This window comes from Gopherus evgoodei, chromosome 6 (genome assembly GCF_007399415.2).
Source record: "Gopherus evgoodei ecotype Sinaloan lineage chromosome 6, rGopEvg1_v1.p, whole genome shotgun sequence".
NCBI classification, from domain to species: Eukaryota; Metazoa; Chordata; order Testudines; family Testudinidae; genus Gopherus; species Gopherus evgoodei.
In genome coordinates this window covers 10,787,365-10,803,940 of record NC_044327.1, presented here as the reverse complement: position 1 = coordinate 10,803,940, position 16,576 = coordinate 10,787,365, and the positions used below count along the sequence as shown (strand labels likewise).

At 46.2% G+C, this 16,576-nt stretch overlaps 1 protein-coding gene across 3 annotated transcripts in view; it reads right to left on the bottom strand.

Annotated features, from left to right (window-relative positions):
• Nucleotides 1-16,576, bottom strand: part of MELK (maternal embryonic leucine zipper kinase) — a 44,633-nt gene that overhangs the window by 8,813 nt on the left and 19,244 nt on the right. For all 3 annotated transcript variants that reach the window (XM_030567896.1, XM_030567898.1, XM_030567897.1), the window contains 4 exons: nt 6,921-7,064; nt 5,830-6,058; nt 2,146-2,242; nt 1,493-1,661 (listed from right to left, as the gene is read on the bottom strand). In XM_030567896.1, the coding sequence (XP_030423756.1) occupies nt 1,493-1,661; nt 2,146-2,242; nt 5,830-6,058; nt 6,921-7,064 (639 nt within the window). The remainder of the gene's footprint in view (nt 1-1,492; nt 1,662-2,145; nt 2,243-5,829; nt 6,059-6,920; nt 7,065-16,576) is intronic.

The following is a 16,576-nucleotide window of genomic DNA, read 5'->3' as shown; positions in this document are numbered from 1 at the left end:
AGAAAAAGCCTCGCCACTTCTAGAGTAATCAAGACTGTTTTTCTGCATGCTCTGCTCATATGAAATTTCTGGTGTATTATAAACTGCAGAATTTTCTGAAGCAGCAGCAAGAAAAAACACTTTAAATGTTTTGTACAACTCATTGTTTAATACATTCAAGTGTCCAGTACTGCACCACTGAAATTTATTGGCATTATGGTAGTTTTGTAGAATTCAGCCACATTTGTCCTTTAGTTTACTTTTAACATAGGTTATACTATATTAGTGCTTTAATAGTACCGTATACTGCAAGTCCTACTACCCATTTTTGGTATGAGCTCTCATGGAAAGTATTAAGCATGCATATGCCCTGCTCTGAGCAGGGGGCTGGACTAGATGGCCTCCTGAGGTCCCTTCCAACCCTGGTATTTTATGATTAAATACCTCTGGATCTAAAGAGCCCAAGAGGCAACCCAACCACATTTTTGAGATGTATAGCTTAACATTTCTCTAGCCTCCAACCTCACTTACTGGTGTCCAAGCAGAAAACAAAGAACCAGACAGGCTGCCAATATCAAGAGTTTGAGAGGACTGAAAAATCAGACAAGCAACTCTAAGTTAGTAGCAGGTTCCTCATTTGGACTCACAGGCAATACCTAAACTGTGACGCCTAATGAACTTTGATACATTAGTTGGGGATAAGATTTAAAATGTACACTTCCCATGACATTTAATTTCTATAGTTCCCTAAAGCACTAGAAACCCTTCTGTTAGCCTAGGGAATCAGACTATTAGGGTTGGAAGGGACCTCAGGAGATCTAGTCCAACCCCCTGCTCCAAGCAGGACCAATCCCCAGATTTTTACCTCAGTTCCCTTAATGGCCCCCTCAAGGATTGAACTCACAACCCTGGGTTTAGTAGGCCAATGCTCAAACCACTGAGCTATCCCTCCCCCCTCAGTTCATTAAGTCCAAGTCTAAATTCTCTTGATTCTGAACAATGACAGGTGACTAGAGTCTTAACTACCTCCATCACCACTCAAGGTGAAGCTCCCCTCAAGGATTCAAATAGCCTAGACAGAGATCAGATTTCACTGAGCTGTCATAAGCTACTTTCAGATAAGGCCATTCATATCAAGGCTTTTACATCAAGATGCTGCATTTATGCCAGCTTGAGGTTTTGGTCACCAGTGCTACCCTGACACTTTGCTGGCAAGAATGAATTTTGAGCAAGATCAGTAGGAGTCTGACTGCAGCTGCATCCCCTATATGACATGTATAGATCAGCTGGAAGGGAAGCAGACTGCAGTGATTTTCATAGATAACCAACTGGCAATAAGTGAGGCTTTTGTAGATTTGGTGCAATACCACAAAGGCACCTGCACTTTATTGTAGAGGCAGAATGGACACAATTCAGACAACTGAAGCTAGAAACAGTGATGTGGAGACATCATTGACTTTCCCAGTAAGAATCCATCTCCTTTAAATAAAAGGAGATATCCTAGCAATCTTACCTTCAATTTCCTCGGGCCATCTCTTGTGGATCCTTTCCTTTTGCCTGGTGTAAGCATTGTGATCATTTTATCCAGGCCTCTTTCCAGACTTCCAAACATTTTGGCTCTTTTCTTCTTTTGGCCACTATCCACATGAACTTGATTAAGATCCATGTCTACTGAGCGACACCTGTCACATTAAGAGATTAAAAAAGGTGGCCTTCCATTTTCTCAGTAGCTGAAAGTCAGTCATTTCAGATACTTTGCTAAAGTATTACCAGACTCCAGCTCTGTATTTAGAAAGACAAGTGGAATACATTATAGCTAAACTGGAGACTAAAAAGGATGCTATGAGAATTACCATTCAATATTCATTTGGGATTTAAACAAAATTGTGTATAGAAAACAGCTGCCCTCTGGGGAAGTGGAATAAGGGTGAATTTGTAATTATGGAAAATAGGAAAATGTCCAAGACTACTGAGGTGTGTAATTTTAAACTTTTCTGCCTTTAATATTTTCTACTTTGTAGGAAAGGGATTTAAGGAGTTTATTTTATTTTTAAACCAAGACAACAAAGGAGTAAGTGCTGTTGTAACAAGCCTTCCTAGTCTACATGAGGATTGAGGTAGTCCAGTTCTAAAATCAGCAATAGGTATGAATAACTAGATACTTACCGTCTTTCTGGGCTAATGACTGCTGCAGCCATTTCACCTGTACTTGCTGGACTTGTGGGTTTCTTAACTGGGGCGTCTTTAGTGCACTGACTTCTCTCTGTTGAAAAAGAGGAACCCAATCCAAATGGGTACATTTTTTTCAAAGAAAAAAATTTTTGATCATGAAAATTCCTTGCTGCAGTCAATTCTCCCTAGTCCCCACCTTAACATCTGTGACATACAGAATACCATAAATGTGTTTTTAAATAAGAATCATATGGCACTATTACTCTATTACATTCAAGATTCAGACTGAGTGAGGCATTTCTCCAGGGCACTAAGAATTGCTCAGACTTAGGGCAAGCAGTATAGTTTAGTTGTTAGAATATAGGATGAGAGTTGGATAAAACTAGCTTCTGGTCCCAACTTGGCCAGTGACTCAGCGTATATAGCCTTTAGCAAGTCACCTCCTCCATTTCCAATCTGTAAAATGGACAGAGATATTTAAAGTACCCACCTCCTGAGGCTGAGGATTACAGTTTGTAGACAACAAGACCAGACATCAGTTACTTAGATGCCAGTTCATACACTCTCCCCCAGAGTCCCTTCCCCTGCCTCAAGAGTGCTTTTGCATTTCTCCATGGGGTTTGGTATTCTAGGACTGCCATTTCTATTATTCAAGATTACCACTAATGTGCCTGGCATAGAGTCTAATCAGCATTTGTGGTGAGAGCGCCATTTGTCTAGTTAAATTTCCTGTTCGATGAATTTGTACTCTCTGGCTGTGAAAAGTAAGTGCTTTCAGTACAATGTTGTACTTCAATTTTGTTTTGAAATACAAGCTGTTAATGCTTCTGTTCCCTTATCCCCACCCCATTATAGATAAAGCTAACTGTCAACTATAGTGTTGCCTTTAATCCTATGGAGACAGCTCTGCAAATTCAGCCCGGGCACCAAGGCTGAAGCCAGGTTTCCCTCCATCACACATTACTGCCAGTGATAAGTCATGCAGGCCAACTTTGACCCCATGGAAGGCAGTGGGTTGCATAACAGTTGCCTCCCCAAGATTTTGGGAAAAGTCCTATTCATTAGGCAACAGCAGCCCAGCCAAGCCAACAGGAGCAAACATTTCTCTAAGAAAACAGGGTGATCTGCTGATTAAAGCAATATATGTCGCCTCTCTTCAAAGTAAAGCCACGCTGTATGTAGCTCCAAATCCAATGCATTTTAGGGCAAGAAACATTTAAGTTCAATTCAACTCAGTGGATTTCCTTTGGTTGAATTGCATATCCGATTCCTTCAACAGGAGTATTGCTAGGTCATTTAAGAGTTGCACTCAATCTACTCTTCCCATAGAGTTCTGCAGAGCACATGTCCCAAAAAGGAAATGCAGAGATGCATTCAAATAGTTCTTTAAATTAACCAGTAAATGAACAAGGGAATTAGAAATCAATTAAGTAAACCCTATTTGAATGTTTGAAATATGTTCCAGCTTGCTACCGAAATGGAGCGAGATATACAGCAGAAATCAGGAGACCTTCCTTCAGAAGTTTAGATCCTGTGTGCAGGTTAATGCAGGTTTGGTTTAGCAGGAAAGAGGAACTGCCACAACCCTGCCCAGGTCCCATTTTCCTTCAGGGATGAGAGACTGCATGGATTCTTACTTTCCTTTCCATTCTCAGTTTGGGGACAAGGGGAGGAGAGCAAGCCCCTTCCTAGAGCCAACAGCTGATCAGTTCCCTTCCCTCTCTGTGGTGGCCCTGATCACCAATATCCCTTCTGTGCCCAGCTGAGTGTCAGACTGGGCAGAAGTGAGTGATTTCTACAGGGGTCCAAGTTCTGCAGTTGGGTGGGTGCTCCGCTACCATTGCCATGGAACTGGGGCAGATGCTAGACCTCCAGCTCTTGCTATGGGGCACTATGAGCTCAGACACAAAGTACTAGTAAACTTTAACCAGAAAAAGCCTGAACAGCTTCCATCCAGAAACTGCATTATGGCCACCTCTTCAGATTGTTCTAGACAGGGTGGAAAAAAATTAAACAAATATTTAAAATTTAAAAAATACAGCTGTTCAAAATCAAAATTGAATTTATGGCAACCTGTGATAAGGCCTAACCTTGCCATAATCAAAATCATTTAAATGAAGTATATGGTGCATTAGTGAATCCTCAAACTTTAATCGGGTAAAGGCTACTTTGTTATATATACACATGGTTTCCCATGATTCTATCTTTAACTTTTGAGGTCAAGCATTATAAATGTGGCACGATGCCATGCACTGCCTTAAGTATCTATATCAGCTTCAGTCTTTATAATGGAGTATTAGTATTTCCTCTAAAATAGAAGTATTTTCAATTTCTGCAGAAAAACTTTTGCCTTAATATTTTGGTTTCAGGTTAGCAGAATCACTCTGGTTCTTTATCCAGACCTTACGCTACTTGTGTTTCCACAGAAAGCACAGCAAAAAGTAAACCATATACAGATTAGTTACTATCCATCACTCTTGCCTTTAGGGTACAAACAAGTCAGTATAAAATTACTGTCTGAAATACTGTTAAAACGAGGATGTTCTGCTTGAGCACTGAGTCAAGATTCTTTGCCAACTGGAAATACTTGAAAGCCTGTAGCGAGTGCTACAAAGGTGTTTCTGAATTGGATTCCATTGCACAATATGGAGCAGCACATTCACCTGTTTTAAATACTTTGTTACACCTACTACAAAGGGAGTCTCATTTTTGATCTTTGCAAACAATTTGTACAGCATCAACAGGCAAAAATGCAAATGTTTCTAGTAGGTTGAAGAGGAAGGCAGGATGGCTGCAAGCTCTATAATTTGTATGGATGCAATAGGAAACAGAGACCTCCTGGGTGAGAGGCCAGTTCCCTGCTCACAGGCAATCCCAGCTTATAGCTTGTTAAGTTATAAAGCTACATCTGAACTCTGGTTAGGTCGTTTGCTCCCATTACCCCATTGGGCTGATCTGTAGACTAGCTGGGGTGGAAAGCTTTGGGAAGACTGCTTTGAAGAAAGCCCTAGGAGTACAACTCCAGAAAGGACGGAGCTTTTAAATTGTTGACTAGTCTAGTGTATGAAATGTTTTCATTGCAATGTTTGGATTTCACAAGCTGACATTTGCTAGTGCATAAGAATCTGAAAGGGATATGAAATGAGGGAAAAAGGAAGGAAACTGATGTATTTTTGTAAACCAAAGGAGTGATTTGAAGCACAGGCAGAGGACTTATTGGAAATACTCCTGTCTCCATTAAAAACAGTTATCCTGGGGCAACAAAGAAGGGAAGGGAGATTGCATTTCACATTGTTCTATTATCTAAGTTGTGATGTCCCAGTCAGTTGTGAGTATACACAGTGGAAACTCTTCAGCTAATTGTTATAAGTATCCAAGTACATTCAGAAAGTATGCACAATCCTGCAGTGACAAGAGGAGGAAGAGAAGGGACGTGTAAAGCAGCTCATGGTAAGCTAACAGTACCATTAAGATGCATTACCTCTGTGTAGTGTGGTCTAACCTCTTACAGCAAGAGGAGTGGGCTGGTCAGTATTGTATAGTCTAGGATCACAAGATGGAATAAGCCATCTAGGAACTCTTGTAGGTATACGTTTTAGCTAGAGTAGAACATTTTCAGCTATACAAACCTTGAGCATCACGCATACATAGCTAATGGAAGTCTAGAGTAAGACACACCTGTGGAGGGAAGTGCTTGATTTGGTGTGGTTTGCATCCTCTTCTCTTTCTGGCTCTTACTAAGAGGAGTCTTCGGTGCAGGAAGCACAAACGGCTCTTCATTCTTGATAGTAAATGCCAAGTCAGAATTCTCTTTGTTTTCATTTTTCTTTGATGCTGCTCTTCTTGCCACTGGAGATGGAGGTGGTGTAAATTCTACACTATCCAATGGTGTCTGATGCTTTGAATGCTACAAGAAATTTGATTAAGTAAGGGAGAGTGATGGTGAATTAACTCTGGACAAAAAAAAAAAAGTTAAATATTGCCAGTATACTGGCCACACACAGGATATATTACAAGGGTCAGGTCAACATAGCTTCACATGCAGCCCAGTGCTCCAGACTTCTTCCTCTGGGCCCACACATCTAAAGTCACTACTTATTCTCTCCCTGAACAAAAAATTAAGCTCTTTTGACCCTGTGCCCTAATCCTCCTTAGTTCTTTCAGCTTCTCGCCCTAGTCTCCCAATCCCAGATCACTTCTCTTCAGCCCATCCACAAAGTAGTTAAGTTTTCAGTGTAAACATGCCCTTAAGTCTATTTATGTTAAGTCTACTTACAACCACTGCAGTGGTTGATGTCCACACTATCCTTCTCCTGACAGTGGTGTGTGTCCTCGTTAGAGGCGCTTCCACTAACCTAAGCGTGTGTGGCGGGGGAGGAGGGGCAGAGACCATGGCTGCTCCCCTGTCCAGTCTTTGGGCACATTCTCACTGCCAATAATGTCAGCCTCACCATCCCCTTTGTATCCTTCCCCACTTCTGTTTCTTCTTCTGCACTGCTCCTACACACAAGGTGAGCATCAAGTCCCCTGCATCTCCTCATCCAAGTAAATGAGGACCCACAAGCTAGGAAAAAGGTTTACAGTTTATGGTAATAGCCATCTGACAGCCAAAAGGCTCTTGGCTCTGTCTTAATCTGTAAGATCTTCTGACCACTAAGCATTGATACTTAAACATAAATGCAGTGTGCATTAAAAAAAAAAGTCAAAGAGGCAGATTCTCTTGAATTAAGAGCAACTGTTTTAGGAAATCATTGTAATTCTTCAAGCACCTGCTTTGTTTTGGGCGTATATAGAGCAAAGCCTGCAAATGGAGATTCCTCATAAAGCGCGTCATCTGAAAATCCCATAGATCCAAATGCACAGGGGATTTCCCTACAGTCTTCCACATCTTCGTAAGTCAGATTCTTTTTAGACTGTTTAAAAAGAAAAAGGAGATTCCAATGAGACATTAAGTGAAAACCTTCATCAGAAAAGATCTTCATTACTTTTAGAGTTAGTTTTAATAGTGATAGTGTTGCTCTTTAGAGTTTCAAGTTATGGGCAGTATCTCACGGGAAGTTCTCATTCAGGACACTTGTCATCTAAAAATCATGTTTGGAGGGCTAAGTCTGCAGTGAAAATTTTAATAAGCAACATCAGTAGATGTGACATTATACTGAAAGCACTATTAACACAAGGAGCCTATGCATCAAGTGCAGAAAAATGCAATACCTGCCATTGATTTCTACATGCAAGCTCCTTAGTTTGCTGCCCCACTAGCTAACACTACAGAAGTGGTCCCATGAGGAGATGCAAAATATATACAAACCAAAAAGGAAAAGGGTTATGGGAGACTGCTGGTTAAAGCCATATTACGTATGATACCTTGGAACAAAGAGTTATTGGGAAGTCAACCATTTAAAGCAAAGTGCATCAGAAAAAAAAAAAAAAAAAAAAAAAAAGATGGTTACTCACCTTTGTAATTGTTGTTCTTCGAGATGTGTTGCTCATATCCATTCCAGTTAGGTGTGCGCACGCTGTGTGCACATTCGTTGGAAAACTTTTACCCTAGCAAAACTTGGCGGGTCGGCTGGGCGCCCCCTAGAGTGGCGCCACTATGGCACTGGATATATACCCTAGCCGACCCAGCCACCTCTCAGTTCCTTCTTGCCGGCTACTCCGACAGTGGGGAAGGAGGGTGGGTTTTGGAATGGATATGAGCAACACATCTCGAAGAACAACAGTTACAAAAAGGTGAGTAACCGTCTTTTCTTCTTCGAGTGCTTGCTCATATCCATTCCAGTTAGGTGATTCCTAAGCCTTACCTAGGTGGTGAGGTCGGAGTGAGATGTAGCAGAGTGCAGAACCGCTGAGCCAAAGGCTGCATCATCTCTAGATTGTTGGACCAGAGCATAGTGCGAAGCAAAGGTGTGGACCGAGGACCAGGTAGCTGAGCAACATATTTCCTGGATTGGTACATGGGCCAGGTGATGAAGCCTGAGCTCTGGTAAAATGTAGTGAGATGGCCCAAGGGAACATGAGCCAAGTCATAGCACGTACGGATGCACACTGTCACCCAAGAGGAGATCCTCTGGGAGGAGATAGGTAGGCCCTTCATCTGGTCAGCCACTGCAACGAAGAGTTTGGGGAGGTGGGGGGGGTGGGATTTACGGAAGGGCTTTGTCTGATTGATATAAAAAGCAAGCGCCCTACGGACATCTAAGGAGTGCAACTGCCGTTCCCGTCAAGATGAATGAGGCTTTGGGAAGAATACCGGAAGGAAGATGTCCTGATTGGTATGGAAGGCTGATACCACTTTAGGGAGGAACGCCGGATGTGGTCACAACTGTACTTTATCCTTGTGAAAGACAGTATACGGTGGGTCCACCGTAAGAGCCCTAAGCTGGGAGACTCGTCTGGCCGATGTAATGGCTACTAGGAAAACTGTCTTCCAAGACAGGTATAGCAGCGAGCAAGTTGCCAACGGCTCAAATGGTGTGAGCATAAGCCTGCTTAGGACTAGGTTGAGGTCCCAGGTAGGGGCAGGGTGGTGTACTTGGGGGTAGAGGCGCTCCAGGCCCTTGAGAAATCTAGTAACTATAGGGCGAGAAAACACGGAGTGGCCACTCTCTCCTGGGTGGAATGTGGAGATGGCCGCCAAGTGCACCCTCAAAGAAAATACCCCCAGGCCTTGCTGCTTAAGTGACCAGAGGTAGTCCAAGATGGTGGGGATCGAGACCTCAGAGAGAGTAGCATTCTGTGTTTCACACCAGCAGGAGAAACATTTCCACTTAGCCTTCCACTCAGTCAACATATCTGGCCTTCTGCTACTCAGGAGTATATGTTGTACTGGAGCGGAGCAGTGTAACTCCGACTTGTTTAGTCATGCAGTAGCCACGCCGTGAGGTGAAGGGCCTGCAGGTCTGGGTGGCGGAGACTGCCGTGGTCCTGTGTTATGAGGTCTGGGTGGAGTGGCAGGGTAATCGGGCTGGCTATGGACAGGTTGAGCAGTGTGGTGTACCAGTGTTGTCTGGGCCACACTGGCGCGATCATGATTAGGTGCGCTCTGTCCCCGCGGAGTTTTATCAGGACCTTGTGGACCAGCGGGAAGGCATAGAGCAGTTGGTGCTTCCATGACATTAGGAATGCGTCTGAGATCGATCCTGGTGAAAGACTCTGGAAGGAGCAGAACGCTTGGCATTTCCTGTTCGCGCGGGAGGCGAATAGGTCTATGTGGTGAAAACCCCACTTCTGGAAGACCGAATGAACAACATCTGGCCTTATCGACCATTCATGACATAGGAAGGATCTGCTCAGTTGATCCGCCAGAGTGTTCCGAACCCTTGGGATAAAGGGCGCTACCAGGTCTATTGAGTGGGCTATGCAGAAGTCCCAGAGTTGGATGGCCACCTGGGGGGGGGGGGGAAGTAGAGTCCCTCCCTGTTTGTTTATATAATACATGGCTGTTGTGTTGTCTGTAAACACTGAGATGCAACGGCTGTGTAGATGCTGCTGGAATGTCTGGCACGCCAGGCGGACTGCTCTCAGCTCTTGGACATTTACGTGAAGAGCCAGTTCCTGCGATGACCAGAGGCCCTGAGTACGAAGGTGTCCGAGGTGAGCCCCCCCTCCGAGAGATGACGCGTCTGTAGTCAGGGACAGCGAGGGTTGGGGCAGATGGAACGGTAACCCTGCACATACCAGGGAGGGGGTTAGCCACCAGTCTAGGGAGCGTAGGGTGCTCGGGGGAATGGTGATTATTGTGTCTATTGGGTCCCTGCCCGGATGGTATACCGAATTGAGCCACATTTGGAGAGGGCGAAGGCGGAGCCTGGCATATTTGGTCACACATGTGCAGGCAGCCATGTGACCTAGGAGACAGAGACAGGTGCGAGCCGAGGTTGTCGGGAAGTTCTGTAGACCTCAGATGATCGTTGCCATTGCCTGGAACCGTGGCTGAGGTAAGTAGGCCTTGGCTAGATTGGAGTCCAGGGTAGCTCCTATGAAGTCTAGCCTTTGTGTGGGGACCAGCGTGGATTTCTCCGTATTGACCATCAGGCCTAAGCGTGTGAATAGGTTCGTGACAATGCCTACATGTTGTGTGACTTGTGTCTCGGAGGTCCCTCTGATGACCCAGTCATCTAGATAGGGGAATATGTGTATCCGATGTCAGTGGAGGTGTGGGGCGACTACGGCCATACACTTTGTAAACACCTTTGGGGCCGTGGAGAGGCCAAAGGGAAGGACCGTAAACTGAAAATGCTGATGGTTGGCTACAAAGCGAAGATACCTCCTGTGCAGAGGAAAAATAGCGATGTGAAAGTACGCGTCCTTCATATCGAGGGCAACATATCAGTCTCCAGGATCCAAGGATGGTATAATGGTACCCAGGGAGACCATGCGGAACTTCAACTTTATCATGAACTTTTGAGGCCTCGCAGGTCTAGGATGGGCCTGAGGCCTCCTTTCGACTTGGGGATCAGAAAGTAACAGCATAAAACCCCTTGCCCTTTTTGTCTTTTGGTACCTCCTCTATTGCTCCTACGGTGAGGAGCGTCTGCACCTCTTGTAGGAGAAATTGCTCGTGAGAGGGGTCCCTGAAAAGGGACTGGGTTGGAGGGTGGAAAGGCGGGGTTGAAACAAACTGGAGGTGGTATCCTTATTTCACTGTGCGTAGGACCCAGAGGTCTGAGGTCAATGGGGACCACGCCGGAAGGAAGTAGGAGAGGCGGTTGGAGAAGGGAGGAAAGGGATCCTGGCCTGAAACTGGTACGTTGTCCTCGGTCGTACCTTCAAAAGGTGGACTTTGGTCCTGCTAGTGGTTTCGAGGGACCGTGGTTTTGGCCCCCTTGGGGTCCTGACTGGCATCTACGCCCACCCCACCCACGCCATCTGCCAAAGTCTTGCCTGTGTCTAGGCACAAAGTACGGGTGGTGAGTCTGGGGACAGAAAGGTCTGCACTTGGTCACAGGTGTATGCATGCCCAAAGAGCGCATGACTACTATTGTCTTTCAAGCTTTGTAGCCTGGAGTCAGTCTTCTCTGAGAAGAGACCCTTACCATCAAAGGTTAAGTCCTGGATGGTATATTGTAGCTCCAGCCGGGAGGTTGGAGACCTGTAGCCATGAGATGCGCCTCATGGTGATACCAGAGGCCAGAGTTCTGGCTGCCGAGTCGGCCACATCTAGCGAAGCCTGGAGGGAGGTTCTGGCCACCTTTCTCCCTTCCTCCAAGAAAGCAGCAAATTCCTGGCAGGAGTCCAGGGGGAGTAGTTCTATGAATCTACCCACCTCCGCCCAGGTGTTGCAGTTATATCGGCTCAGTAGAGCCTGCTGATTTGCCACCTGGAGCTGTAGGGCGCCTGCTGAATACACCCTGCGGCCGAGTAGGTCCATTCGCCTAGCCTCCTTTGACTTTGGGGCTGGCGCCTGTTGGCCATGGCGCTCCCTCTCGTTGACTGATTGGACAACTAGCGAGCAGGGAGGAGGATGGACAAACCCTCTCGGGGGTACGAGTATCTGTATCATGTATTTACGCTCGACCCCCTTTGCCGTAGGGGGGATGGAGGCTGGGGACTGCCATAAGGGGTCAGCATTGGTCTGGATGGTCCTGATGAAGGGCAAAGCCACCCTAGTGGGGGGTATCTGCCGACAGGGTGCTCACTACAGGGTCCTTAACCTCTGGGACCTCTTCCACCTGGAGGTTAATGTTGAGCACTATCTTCCTGAGGAGATCCTGAAGGGCTCTTAGGTCTATTGGAGGCAGCCCCGAGGAGGAAGTTCCTGCCACCGCCTCATATGGAGAGGAAGAAGAGGAAATGCCGGGGACGAGCGGGTCCTGTATGGCCTCTTGCTCTTGTGCTGGTTCCTGCTGCAGCGGTACTGGGGAGACTGGTGAGTGGACTAGCGCTTCTTCCGTCCCAGGTGGAGGAGGACGGCTAACTGTGGCCTCTGGTGCTCGGTGTTCTGATGAAGCAGAGCAGGCCGGAACTAACGGAGCACCTTGGGTCTGGCGGTATGCCCAAGGTGTCCAAAAGGACCACTGGTGAGCGCCTGGGTCCTGAGACTGGGCTTCTTGGAAAACTCCGGCGGGCACCTCCGAATCGCGGTCTTGGGCATAGTAGCTGTCCACGTGGGACGACACTGAAGTGTGTCTGGATGGCAATGGAGGAGCAGAGAAGCCTTGGGCAGATGTTCCAGCGGACCTTGCTCCACTACGTATCGGAGACCGGTGCCAGGAAGCATATCGGTACTGGAAGCGAGATCGGGACCTGCGACCAGATCGGTGCCGGGAGGTCGACCGAGATCTCGAAGCTCAGTGTCGTGAATGGCTTCGGGAGGCATGGTGCCTGGAGCGGTGCCAAGATCTGGAGCGGTGCCGTGAGTAGTGAGCCAGTGAATGGGATACTGACCGGTGTCGCGAGTCTGACTGGTACCATGGAGCGGAACGGTGCCGGGACTGCGAGCGGCTTCGGGAGCGGGAGCACCATCTGGACCTGGAGCGTCTGTGGGACCGCAATCGTGAGCAGTGCCGGTTCACTGTGCCGACAGAGGGTGGTCTAATCAAGGTCACTTTGTCTATGGATTTTATTACTCGCACCAGCGGTGCCAGGGGTAGAGGCAGTGCCAAGTCTGTCAAGGCGATCAGGTCCCTCGCCGCTGAGAACGTTTCCGGCGTGGACGGTATGGTGAGCTCTGCCGCGGCATGCGCCGGGGAGCTAACAGGCGCCGGATTCGAAGGCCCTTGTGGGACTGGAATCGATGGTGCCGACTTAGTCAGTGCTGCACGATCCAACTTAGGCGCACTCTCTGGCTGCGGTGCAGGTGCCACCAAAGCAGCAGTAATCTTGGCCTCTCTCAACCTTGGGGACAGGGAGTGGTGTGGAGCCGACTTCGGTGAAGGCAACGTCTGGTGCCGAGAGGCTTTGACTATACCGGTGCAGTCCGGTGCCGAGGAGGTGCTTCTGCTCCCCGACTGACCAGCGCTTGGTGCCGAAGGTGGAGGAGGAGAGCTGCCTCCATGAGGAGCTGTTTAAGTCTGATGTCCCGCTCCTTTTTTGTTTGTGGCTTGAAAGCCTTGCAAATGGGGCACTTAGCTGTCAAGTGTGATTCCGCGAGGCACTTCAAACAGGGAGTTGTGTGGATCTCCTGTCAGCATCGGCTTGTGGCAGGCCAAGCATGGTTTGAAACCCGGTGAGCCGGGCATGAGCCCTGGCACCGGGTGCGGGGAAGGTCAGCTGGGGTATATATCTGGTGTCATAGCGGCACCACTCCAGGGGGTGCCCAGCCGACCCGCTGAGTGTTGCTAGGGTAAAAGTTTTCCGAGGAACGTGCACGTGGTGCGCACACACCTAACTGGAATGGATATGAGCAATCACTCGAAGAACCACCTTTACTTTCTGATGGAAATGAGACAGTTTCAACTGATGTCAAATCATACAGGATTTTCAGCCAATTGTATGTGCTCCTTCAAACTGCCAGAGGTCAGGAAGAGTTTGCTTTCATGTTTCTGTACGCTGTAGCCTTAGTTGTTGCCATTACTACACCAATGTCATGGCCTGCATCTTTTAAAGAGTGCCTGCATTTGTTCTCTCCAGGGGACTTTCCTGCTAGGCTACCTTCAGTTTAGCTAGTGGCACATGCTATGCTACTCAAGGCAGCTCTACGCTGATAGTGCTGACTATGCCAATGGGAGAGAGCCCTCCTGTAGGCATAATTAATCCACCTCCCTGAGTGTGGGAGCGTGTCTCCTGGTGACATATTGCCGTCTACACCAGTGCTTAGATCGGTGTAACGTTCTTATATTGCTAGGGTGGGGGGGAGGCGTGCTTTTCCACACCCCTGAGCAACTTAAGTTATATTGAAGTGAGCACTGGCGTAGACGTGCCTTAGTTTTACAGCAAGTCAGATGCTTACACTGCTTTTTGTAGTAAAGGGGCAGAAATAGTCCTCATGGTCTGAGATCAAATATTTAGGATCCATGATCAATTCTCCCTTCATTTGTTAGGGAGAAGTCAAATTCCAGTTTTACAAAGTGTGAATAACCTTTAGTGTCACATGGTAGTGTCAGGTTTAGTATCTAAACCTAAAAATAAAGTCAGTCAACCCAGAACTGCATTTTCTCCAATCCCCTACTGAATCTGTTTAGCTCCAAGCTTTAGGGACCCTCCCCCCCACTGAAATACTGGTAAAAGTCTTGCAACAATCTACATATTTAATTTCTAATCCAGAGTGACTGGACAGGAGATGGTTCTCAATATATCCCTTTGTGGATTGCAGAAACTCATTGGAAGGCCTTGTTTTGTTATGTACCACTCAATGAAATGGCAAGCAATAAAGTCATCTATCAGTCCTCAGCTGGAAAGGATGCCATTATAAAAAGGAATCATGTTTTGTCTGGAGACAAATGGCTTTTGGCCAGTGGCCAAGGATATTGCCAAGATCAGATTTTTCATTACTGTTGAAAGCCAAAGTGTAGCTTTCTGGTATATGACCAGACGTGCCACAGATGATTACTATAAAGACCTTATCAGACACTTGTTAACAGCAGCCAAGAATTTAGTAGCCAGATTCTGTAATTGAAATTATGTTCCATTACTCCATGAATAGCTGAACAGGACCTGATGGACAAGGAGAAATTCACTCCATTACAGAAATGCTTCTATATGTCACTAAACACACACCGCAAGTATTTCCAGTTGGCAAATTTAAAAGCATTACTAGAAAAGAGCACTGTCATTCCAAGTATGATTTAGTTAAGTTTTCCAAAAGAATGACATTTACTTCAAGCTGCATGTCATAACAGTTGATTATGTTCAAGCCACTGACACCAGACCAAAAAACTCTCTAAATTAAGAAGTCCTGCCAGCTTATTTTCAGACAGTAGGTCAGCTCCAGTCAGAGGCCTATCCTGAAACGGCTGATCAACAGATCTTCAGCTGCTATGTTGTAGAGCACTTATGGTGCAGAGGAACCGAGAAGTTAAGTGCATCGTACTGGAACTAACGGGCTGTGTTACAGAAGAGATGTGAGATATCTGGCTCATGTCTGATGGCTTGCTCTTATTGTTAATGGTGGTGTTTGGCCAAGTCTACTTCTAAATATCCCAAACAATGAGGCTTCCATAATTTATCCTGGCAAAAAGTCTCCAGGGTAATAGATGTAGTCAGGAAAGTTGCCTTCTGGAGTCCACCCACTCCCTTGCCTCATCCTAATGAATCTTACACTTGGAATTTATACCTTTCAGTGACAAACTTATGCCCACCTATAATCATGCAAAACACACACACATATATATATAAACTCCATTATTCTTCATGACACCTGCTCTCAAGCCTGTTTGTAGCTGTCAATGCAGTTTTAATAAGGGATGCCCTGAACACAATATTTGAGGAACAGCTGCACCTCAATTGTATAGAAAGACTGCCTCTTGCTTTTTGTTCTTGACATGATGCCTTTTCATGTGCATCCCAACAATCTGGAGATGTTTTCCTAATATAAAATTGACTATTAGAATAGATACATGTTTTACCCTGGAGTTTATATGTCTATTATAACCACCATTCCTGTCTCAAGCTGGGAATTTAGTGGTTTTTAATCTACAGTAAGTCAAAAAGCGACTGATCTGGTCACGGGTATGGTAGGTATATGCACATAGGGTTAACAATTTAGAGTTGGACACTACAGAACAGGCCCAGAAACTTTAAACAGAGCACAAGACTGGGATGGTCTTTTAGAGGAGTTTTTAAAATATATGAAATAAGTAACCGTAGGACTGACTGCTCAGGAAGAGTTCATGTGAATTGAATTTCAGAAGTGCAGGTTTAACCTTTAAGGAGTCAAGCACACAACTCTTTGGAATCTGCAGTTTCAAATGGCAGTAAAAAGTGATCAGGAAGAAGTTAAAATTAACTTGTGTCCACAGAACAAAGTGTGACACAAGATCAACCAATAGGTCACAGGAGTTTAAAAGTTGTAAATTTCATGATTTCAGCTATTTAAAGCTGAAATTTCACAGGTGTTGTAATTGTAGGAGTCCTGACCCCAAAAAAGGAGCTTGGGGGGGCAGGGGAGAGAAATCGCAAGGTTATTGTAGGGAGGGTTGCAGCACTGCTATCCTTACTTCTGTAAAGCTGCTGGCAGCGGTGCTGCCTTCAGAGCTGGAGCACAGTGGCTGTTGGCCAGGAACCCTTCTCTGAAGAGCCACCACCAGCAGCAGCACAGAAGTAAGGATGGCATGGTATGCTTTTGCCACCCTTACTTCTGCGCCGCTGTTTGCAGAGCTGGGCCATCAGTTAGCGGTTGCCACTCTCCAGCTGCTGAGCTCTAAAAGGCAGCAGTGCAGAAGAAAGGATGTCATGGTATGGTATTGCCACCTTTTGCTTCTGTGCTGCTTCTGGCAGGGTGCCACCTCCTGGGCTGGGTGGCCAGAGAGCAGTGGCTGTTGGC